General features: G+C 51.4%; 1 protein-coding gene across 3 annotated transcripts; it reads left to right on the forward strand.

Annotated features, from left to right (window-relative positions):
• The first annotated feature begins 2,595 nt into the window (after positions 1–2,595).
• Positions 2,596–5,092, forward strand: LOC115346878. Of its 3 annotated transcripts, XR_003925290.2 has the most exons (3): positions 3,883–4,048; positions 4,770–4,836; positions 4,982–5,083. XR_003925290.2 is itself a non-coding variant. In XM_030027449.1 (2 exons), the coding sequence occupies exons 1-2, from the start codon at positions 2,833–2,835 to the stop codon at positions 5,080–5,082; spliced, it is 684 nt and encodes a 227-aa protein (XP_029883309.1). In that variant the 5' UTR covers positions 2,596–2,832; the 3' UTR covers position 5,083. The 3 variants fall into 3 exon arrangements, 1 of the variants encoding a protein (XP_029883309.1); XM_030027449.1 differs by lacking the exons at positions 3,883–4,048; positions 4,770–4,836 and adding an exon at positions 2,596–3,415; XR_003925291.2 differs by lacking the exon at positions 4,770–4,836 and having other exon boundaries at positions 4,982–5,092.
• The last annotated feature ends 4,899 nt before the right edge of the window (positions 5,093–9,991 follow it).

The following is a 9,991-nucleotide window of genomic DNA, read 5'->3' on the forward strand; positions in this document are numbered from 1 at the left end:
AATAAAGGGGTAAGCAGGTTTACTGTGCATTTTCACTAAGGTTTGCTGAATCTTTTCAAGTCCTGCTATGGGTAAAAACCCAGGAAAGACCCACCCAGGGAACTCCTGGGGCTGTGCAAAGCCTTCCCCCCTGTCCTGAGCAGGTTATTTTGTGCTCTGCCCCAGCTGGGCATCACTGGCTTCATAGGCAAGTGGTCCATGTGGTTTTAACCTGAATACCATGGGCTGATCAGCTTCTTTTTGTTATTTTAGATTACATGCTTGGCAAAGCCTGAAAATAATTGGAGACTATCTGGAAAAATAAAAATAGAAATTTGAAATGAAGCAGCACTAGCTTCCGAAGTGCAGCATTGAGACAGGAACCCATGAGCCAAATGCTCCCACTGAAAGAGAAAATAAATTAGCTCAGGATAAAGCGCTATTTTGCACGCACACATACACACACAGCGATGTGGCACAAAAAAAAAGAGAAAAGTAGTGAGATGCGATGAAGCAGCTCAGAGCTGAAAAGCTCACCTGTTTTTCCCAGCTCTACCAGTTGGCCTCCCAAGAGCAATCCTCTCTCCCCACAGTGCCTGCACCTCTCGGGATGCCCTTCTCCAGCCTTCACAGCTCCAGGTCCTCCCACAATGGATCCTCCTTTCCACTAATTGTCTGTGTAAGGGCCTCGCTCATAAATTGGCTGTGGCCCCTGGGCAATATGACCATCACCATCCTCTCTCCTCACCTGGCTCCAGCCAGACCCTCTCCGATTTCCATCAGCTCCTGCAAGGTCTCAGCCTGCACAGGACAGCCTGGCCACAACATCTCCAGGCATCAGGGATATTTTATTATCAAATAAAATCAAATAGCCATCATGATGCTGAGCACAGTGCAAAGCCCTAGCAGCCTGAGCACTGACAGGGTTAAATTAAAGGTACCCATGATATTACAGAGCTGCAAAGTAATTATGATAGGAAGCAGAAAAAAGCCAGCAACTCTAAACAGACATGAAGGCCCTCTTAAGAGAAGAAAGGCATGTTAATTAACCTCTAGACATGATTCAAAGCATCATTTGTAGCATGATTAACATAATCCCCCAAGTGCAAACACACAACTGGCATTAACGATCATTTGCAGGGCTGAACGCTCCCCCACCCCTACATCAAATCTGCACATTTGAACAGGGAAACATTTGAAACGGTAACCCGTGCACGTTTCAGGAAACAAAAAGAACAACGTTCCCCTGGGATGGACATCCCGGCTGCAGGCTGCTCCCACCCCCTGTGCGCTGCAGCTGGGCATCCTCCCCAGATGTGCTCTCAGCATCCTCCCCAGGTGTGCCGTCAGCATCCTCTCCAGATGTGCTCTCAGCATCCTCCCTGGGTGTGCCATCAGCATCCCCCCAGATGTGCCACCAGCTTCACGCTAGAAGAGCTCCTGATCCCCATGTCAGCTTTAGCTTCCTTTGCCCCCCATAGCCACAGCTTCACACCCTTTTTGCCAGCCCCAGGCTCTTCAGCAAAAAGCGGGTGGCTGTTTTCAAAACCTCCTAGACTCCCGTCCACGATGGGCTCTTGGCTTTCATTTAAAAAAAATTGCTGCCCACAAGATTGCTTGAACGATTGGAAATGAATGTCACAAGTTCATCAAGCAAAGAAAAAAGAGCCACAATCTTCCCATCTCTCCAAAAAAGAAAATCTCCTGCTTGAACTTGCGGCCGGGGCTCACAGCACTCAACTCCCCCCGTCCTGAGCACCGAGGCGTGCGGGTTCGGAGGGCTGCTCATGCACAAAAGCCAAAGCTGTTGCCTGCCTTAGCAAAGCTGTCAGGGATATTTTATTATATTCCACGCCATCAAATAACCATCACAACAGGTATTCTCATCCTCATCATGGCAGAAAGCTGGTAGGGGAGCACTTTCCCCTGAAAGAGACTGCACTGTTTGTCGTTCATCAATTATTTGGGTGGTATTAATAAAGGAGACAAGGATGTGTCACCAAGATCCCCTGTAAACTCCACTCAGTACTGTGACATTATTCATCCCTATCACAGCCCAAGCTCAGGAGCTCAGAGGCTTTGCGTTACGTTATATTCTGGATCTAAAGTCTTTTCAGAGGCTATTAGATGGCTGAGGCTGTGTGTAGCTGAAGCTTGTTCAAATGAGTCACTGCTGAGCTTCATTCTTATCTGTAAAGTTTGTTATTACTTGGAAGTGTTTATCTGAATTATGTTTGCAAAAACGTCTGAACAAAGGCCAGCTTACGGAAACAACAGCATTTTTTGCACGTTTTTATATAAATCGGAACGATTTTATGCGGCCGGTTCTTTTCTTTGCAATTCACAATATTTCTCTTTAATGACAATTTTAAGGACCATGACGGGATTTAAGCAATCGCATGCAGACCTGGAGTCCTGGGAGAGATAACAGCACAGCTTCACGGCAGGCAGAGAAATTCAACTACTGACACCCATTGTGCCAGGTACAGCCATGACCTCTTGGGGATTTAGCCCTGGTATTGGAGTTTCTGCAACGTAGCGACCCGGAGCAAGTCAAAGCTCATGTGTTTTGAGCAGTGGTAGTGAAATCACACTCACTACCTCAGGGTAAGAAGCTAAGAATAAAAGGAAAGGAAAGGGGAGGAGGAAGAAAGGGCAGGGGCAAGCAGGCGGCAGGATGCCGGGGCTGGGCTTTGTGTGGTCCCCGTGCACACCCAGCGGGGACAGGCGGCTCTTTGTCACCCCAGGACACCGCAGCAACCCCAGGCCCCACAGGCCTTGGCCTCCTTCCTCCCAAAACCTGGCAAGGGCATCACCCTGGGCTGGCCGGGCGGGGGAACGGCCGCAGTCCCCATGTCCAGGCTCGATTTCTGGATCTGCGTGTCCCAGGGGCAGCAGTTTCAGCCACCTCTCTGCTCCCCGACCGCTCAGCAAACTCAAGACAGCAAGCGATGTTCAACGCCCAGCCGGGGAGCACCAAACCTCTCCCGTTTCTCCCCCAACTCCTTCCCGCACACCCACGCAGGAGCTCGCCTGTGCAGATCGGAGGGATTTGAGGCCCCGGTGGCGAGGCATGGCCCGGCAGGGCAGGGTGGCCGGGTCAGACCTGCGGCACTGCCAGGGCCATGGCCACGCCGAGCACCATGGCCACGCTCAGGCTGCGCTGACCACCACACCGGCACGAAGGCACCCGGGAGGTTTCCATGCAGCACCCCAAGCGCAGCCGAGCATCCCAAAGAGGGATGCGGCCCCACGGGGACCACGGGACACCCAGGGGGTTCTGAGGGGATGCTCAGGGAACAGGACACGGAGGGATGCAGGGGATCAAAGAGATACTTGAGAGCAGCATGGAGGGATGCAGAGGATGCTCGCAGGCAGCATGAGGGATGCAGGGGATGCCATGGATGCTCAGGGCAGGACAGGGACGCTGGGGCAGGTCTGGGGGACAGGATGAGGGGATGCTGGGGAACCTGGGTCAGAACGGGGGATGCTGGGGTGGTGACAGGGGGACTTTAGGGATGCGAGGAGGACAGAGAGAAACTGGAGAGCCTGGGGCACGTCTGGGGCGATGCGGGAGAGATGATGGGAGATGGGAGGGAGGCTGCCGGAGAGCCCGGGGCACGTCGGGGGGGGACGCCGGGAGGAGATGGGGTGACGCCGGGGAACCCAAGGCAGGCAGGGAGAGGGATGCCGAGGAGGTGATGGGGGATGCCGGCGAGCCCGGGGAAGGGCAGGGGGGACGCCGGGGAAGTGATGCGGGATGCCGGGGAGCTTGGGGCACGCCGAGGGGACGCCGGGGAGCCCGGGGGAGGCGGAGGGGGGGGACGACACACGCCGCGGAGGGGAGGCGCTCACCTGCCAGGAACCGGAGGGGATGTCTCCGAAGCCGCCGGGACCGGCGGAACCTTGGCAGCCGCGGGGCGGCCCGGCGCAACGCCAAAGCAAGCCGAAACCGGCGGCGGCGCGACCGGGCGGCAGCAGCCAGGCCGGGGAAAGGAAAGCGGCGGCGCAGGCGACCAGGAGGCCGGCGGAAAGCAAAGCCCAGAAACAACCGACGCCGCTGCACATGGTGCGCCGGCGGGGCAGGGAACCCGCGCCCCGCACCGCCCCCGCTCCCCCCGCCACCGGCACCGGCACCGACAGCATCGGCGCCGCCGCCGCAGCGCGGCCGCGCAGCCGCCGCGGCGCGGGGCGGCCGGCGGGGCCGGCAGCGCTGCCCGCGCCCCTTGCGCGCTGCCTGCGCGCTGCCTGCGCGCTGCCTGCGCGCCGCTTCCCCCCCCCCCCCCCGTCCCCGGCTCCCTCCCCGCGGGGCGCGGCTGAGGCCGGGCGCGGTTGCGACACCCGCGGCGGGCGGGGGAGGGAGGGAGGGAGGGGGGGGAGTCCCGGCGGGGGGGGGGGGGGAGCGGCCCCCCCCCTTACCTGCGCACACGTTTTGGGGTGGTTTACGGCGTTTTCCCTGCCCGGCTGCAGGCGTTTATTATTTAAGAGTAATTTTATTCCTGCCGTTAGCGTTAATATTTTTAAACACACCCCCCGCCCTCCCCGGTGCCCGCAGACGGCGATGCTGCCGCTCCGCGGCTGCGGCTTTGCCGGACAGGGCCACGCGTGGTGGGTTGCGGGTTTGCGGGGAATTTCTCACAGCCCCGGTGTCACCGGGGGCGGAGGGGGATTTTAAAAAGCACGCACAGCCCAGGGAGGCGCGCCGGGGTCCGCGGCCCCTCTCTGGGAAGATTTCCTCACTCGGGGTCTGCTCGCTTGAGCGATATTCATTTTATCCTTTAATCCCGTAGGTTTCTCCAAAGTGTTAGTGTGAGGAGCGAGGCAGAACGGCTGCCCGGGAATTTGGGTTTACTTTAGGTATAAAAGCTGCGCCTCCCAGTGCAGATGAATTTTTTATAACCGTCATTCTGAAACTTCACGGATCAGCCAGGTTTTTATTCCTGCTAAACCTCCCCGGTCGCTTTGCAGCATGAATTGATTGTCTTATGCTTTTGTCTCGCAGATCTTACAGGGTTTTCTCCATCACCAGAAGCTCAGCTGTCACCCCCCGAGCGGTACCCACGTCCACCAGCCGCAAACCCAAAGAGCGAGATCCTTTTTTAAATACCGCAAAAAAATTATATTTATCCTGCCTTAATGTCCTCAGGCAGGTTTCAGGCACTTTCTGCCCATACCGCTGAAACAGAGTTAAAGGTATTGGGGCAGCTTTTGGTCAAAAAAAAAAAAAAAAAAAAAGAGCTTTCCCTCCAAATCCGGGGTGCCTTGGCTGGTGTTTTAATCGCAGCCCTTGCAGAGGGATGGCTCAGAGACTGCCGGAGCGGGACTTTCCCGGTGAAATCCTTGCAGAGGCTGGGAACGCAGAAGCCGGGGGCTTGGCACCCTCTCCTGGTGTGCGCCCAGACTGCTGGCGGGCTGGACTTGGGGTGCTGAGCTCCCCGAGGCTGCCCGAAGAGGGAAGGGACGGGCAAATAATTTGCACTTTACAGCTGAATTCACGGACAAAAGCTCCGGAATAAATATAGCAAGTTCTGTCTGGGGACCGTGTTTGAGCTTTGGGAGGTGGGGGGCATCTTCTTCTTACCTTTAAAAATGTTGTGCATGCTTGTTGTCCTGTAACTTCTAGGAAAGTTGTGAAGGGACAAAAATCACACGCAGCCTTGTCTTTTCCCGATATCCCTGGTTTGCAGAAATACCTGACTGCTGTCATGTGCTGCGTCACTTCTCATACTCTTTGAGGCATTTAGGAAAACAAAAGGGAAAAAAAGCATAAATGGAGAAACGCGGGAAATGGTTTTAAACTAGATTTTTTTTTTAACTTGGTTTTATTCAAGTATTTATGACACCATAAATGGCCAAGAATTTGGGAAAAACACTGTGAATTGGAGAAAGGTCATCTGAGGTGAGTCCCACACAACGCTGGCAATACCATCTGGACAGACTGCAAGTAGGAACGATCGATCTGGTTTGTTTTCAGTAAGTCAGAAAAATTCTAGAGTGGCACGAAAGCCCTGCAGAAAAGGCTTCCTTCCTGTGAGGAACACCCTGCAGAGGGTCAGGGCTGGGAAAAAGCTGCAGAAACTGCTACGAGGGCTTTTCTGTTTCCCGTATCTACGCTCCGGCTCAGTGCTCCTTCCCCAGAGCTCAGATGCCCACAGATCGTCGGCGGCAGCAGGTCACTGACGCAGCTCTTTCTGCTGGGAGTGAGGCTTTTTTTTTTTTTTTTCTTTCCCCATTTTGTTCTGTATTACACTTCAAGGTTCCAGTTTTAACCCACCCACTCACCCACTGAGAGTCAGACAGAAACCCCTCATCCCTTACTTGTGCCCAGCCGCCAGGCACAGAGGAACAAACCTTCCTCCTTGGGCATGTGCTCGGTGGAAGGAGACAAGGAGGGACTGCAGTGTTTTAATAAAATCAGTTAATTTTTGCCAGGGACGTGGGATAATTCCCTTCTTTGAAGCCCTCAGCACAGTTGAGAAGCCAGTACTAACCCTCCCATTCCCATTAAGGCTAATGGACTGAGGTCAGCCACATCCAAATCTGCAATGAATTTTATGTGTGCATGCAGCCACTTGTTTTCCCATTAAAAAAAAAAAAAGAGAAAAGTACAGGTCTGTAATTGAAGCTGCTGCCATTGCAGTTTTGGAACACCCCTACTGTAATGATATCAGTTGCATCTTCTCAATTTTACAGCTTCCCCAGCATCCTGCTGTGCACCATTATACGTATGTGCTGCATCTTTTCCACTCTCTCCGACCATTAATTCTTGGATTCTTAGTGATTAGTATTTGTAGTGCTTATTTTGCAAGTTCATCTAAGATGTCTGATTATTTGTTTGAAATAATATTCTGTAATTTTTTAACAATGCTAATGGCAATATTTGGAATACATGATTTTTAAGCTTGTAGTGTTGTTTCTGTACAAAGGCATCTTTGACTTCTTATACATTTTGGACATTATTATCAATTCCGGAGTAAGATCGAGGCTGTTAAAGCCCACAGTCATATAGTTTTTATTATTTGTATTCCCAAAGTAGCGAGAAGTCTATATATGAGATAGAATCCCAACATCATGTAAATACACGTAAATAATGAATAGAATGTCCCAAAGATGTGAGAAATGGCAATGGCCTGTAACATGATTTGTTACATTTGTGTTTTTCTGAATGCTGTAATTGAGCAGAGCAGTTCCCCGTGATTAATTATCTGAGTCAAAGACGCCAAGCTATCAACAAAGTCTTGTTCTGCTTTATTAATTCCGTCCAAACAAGAGCATCCCATGTAGATATTTTCAAATATTAAAGTTTGTTTATTTTTCTAGCTATGGAGAGGGAAAAATCACCTGGCAGTGAGGCTTTTTTTTTTTTTTTTTCCCAATATTTTAATTTAGGGAGGTGTCCCCCAGTTTCTCTGATGTCGGGCAGCCTATGTCCTGAAGTCATATTTCAACTGATTGCTCAGATAATTAAACTGTCACGTTCTGTTAAAACTCCAGAACCTGATGTTACTCGTGCTTCCAGTTCAGATCTCCAAGGTCCAAGGCTGAGTGACTAACTGTGAATTGGAGCTTCAGCCCTTCTGCACGTTCCCAAAAAGGGGAGAAAATTTCAGCCCAGGAAATGTAATTCATGCCAAACATACTTGTAGCTTGAGTTTTCATCAATTATCTAGAATCCGATGCAAAGATAATTGAATTATCCCAAAGACTTTGACAGGTTGGATGAGGTTTTTGGAAAAAGAGCTGCTGTTTGAAAATTAATTGCAACATAGGTCTTCCTCATCGAGTGTGACAGGGGATGCCTACAATTTACCCACCCCAAAATCACGTTGCCAGCTGGCCAGGTTTCTGACAGCCTCGCCTCATTGATGGTAGCAATTGTCACTTTGCAGCTGGTAGGGCAGTCTCGGGAGACTGCGTGTCCCAGCATGAAAGGGTCCACTCTGCTTGAAGCAGATATGCATCACTAAATAAACCTGTTAGAAAACATGCCTGCTTCTACCGCTGCTCAACCAGAGAAGCAACATCAGTCGGGATCTATGGGCTTGGCAGTAGAAAAAAGATCAGTGTGTAAGGTCAGACAGAGGGTCCAGAATACAGACCCCCTTGGGAATTTTACCACAAACTGCAACTTGGGCAGCCTGGCAGACCAGGACCCTGTAATACATTGCGTCCTGCTTCAACCCCAACATATAAATTGAAACCTAAAGCTTGATCTGCAAAACAGACCCTTCAACCACACACACAGTTACATGGAAATAAAGAGAAATCTGTGTGCGGTATACTGGAGGATCAGACTGGTTGTATTAGGCCTCTCTTTAGACTGTCAGTTATTATGCATGTTTGTAAAGGACTGGGTGCAAACTGTTTTGACAAAAGATGTTAATTTAGTGCTCCCTAAATGATTTATCCCATTCTTTCACATTTGCTCACCTTTTGAATATTTTAGTTTATTAGCAGCCTCTTATGTTATGTGCCAATTAAATAATTCAGTTCGTTACACAAAAAACATATATAATAATTCAGTTCATTATCCTCAAACCAGCCTCTGGGCACATGTACAAAAACGTATCAAAGAGCACCAGTTAACAAAAATAATATCAAAAGAGAAAATGCAGTTGCTATATGGTGTTGATCAGCTGCAACATCCTGCCCAAGAGATGGCTTCATCTCAGCCCTGAAGACATCCCCATATACCTTTTATGAAATTTACAATTTATAAGCCTTAATTAATGAGTATTTGTAAAGAGCTTTGGAACACTTGGATGAGAGATGCTGCAGAAATCTACGTAATGATTATTAATTACATAATTTTCTCATGGCTCAAGCACCGACGGCAGGACAGTTACATCGCAGAGGGATGACACTGCATCGATCTGTCATGACATGGGGATGTAAGAGGAAGAACTGCAGCTGCCTCCTGCAGTCCCTGCACCACCTGCAGGGTTTGTTTCGGGACCCTCGTGATGTCTTGCTCGCTGCACCTCACGAGACAAGCTCCTTGGGATCAAGCCCAGAAACGTTGTGGCATAGAGGAGCTTGAAGAGGAATTGGACTGAGTTATGCATTTGGAAAGCTAATTCCTGTCCACTGGTATGGAGTGCCAAAGCCCACAGGAAAGTGGAGGTGGTTTGTGTTTCTTCCACGCTCGCCCTTGCTGGACTTCATTGCTCTCAGCTAGTTCTCCAGCATTCATGGCAATTTCAAAGGCATAAGGTTATACGGTTTGCTGCACGGATCAGGTGTAGCTGTGTGATTTTGGGAGAGCTGCTTTCTGGCGCTGTGCTGCAGTTTCCTCATGCATAAACCAGAAGTTATAATAATAGTCTTTACAAAGTGTTTGTAAAGCGTTTGTATCATATACTGCTCTTCAGAAATCAATGTAAGCCATGCGTTATAACTCCAAACGTCCTTTGTAGCTGAGAAAAGAGAAGATTTGCCTCGGGAGGATAATTAAGAGGATTTTTGTGGCAGGATTTGGGACGCAGACGGAACTGACTTATCAGACACTCTGCTTTCCAGCACCCATGCTGCGTCCCCACATCCTGACCGGCACTATGCTGCCTGGCAGGGTTTTCTGGTTACACCGCACCAATACCGGGTAGTCTGCGATGGAGATGATGCGATGACGGAGCTGCAGGAAGCCCTGCCACATTTCTGGCACCACACGAATGCGCCGGCCGGCGCCACCGCGCAACTCAAGCACATGCAGGGGGTGGCCTTTTGCCTTTAGGGACCAGGGCCTCGCTCGGACGGGGACCAGCAGCTTGCGGCTGTCTCCATCGGGACGGCAAAGTCCCCATGCCAGCGCTCAGACGGACGTGGGGTCTGTCGGGTGGTCACTCTCCTCTGCCCCAGCCTCTGTGGCCGAAGGGGCCATTTCGGGCCCACGTCTCAGAGGTCTCCGGGGCGCTTCGCACAGCACCTCGGCTCTCGCCGGCCCTGCCACGCCGCTCCCTCCTGTCCCCTCGCTCGCTGTCGCCTGCCCCCAGGGCAGGCCGTCCCCCTTCGCCCA

This window comes from Aquila chrysaetos, chromosome 10 (assembly GCF_900496995.4).
Source record: "Aquila chrysaetos chrysaetos chromosome 10, bAquChr1.4, whole genome shotgun sequence".
Classification (NCBI taxonomy): Eukaryota; Metazoa; Chordata; class Aves; order Accipitriformes; family Accipitridae; genus Aquila; species Aquila chrysaetos.

Excerpts from the sequence above, each read along its gene's own strand:
- LOC115346878 (XM_030027449.1), top strand. The coding sequence starts at position 2,833 with ATGTCCAGGCTCGATTTCTGGATCTGCGTGTCCCAGGGGCAGCAGTTT. Across the intron at positions 3,416-4,981 it reads GGACAGGGACGCTGGGGCAG|ATCTTACAGGGTTTTCTCCA; the intron begins GTCTGGGGGACA and ends TTTGTCTCGCAG.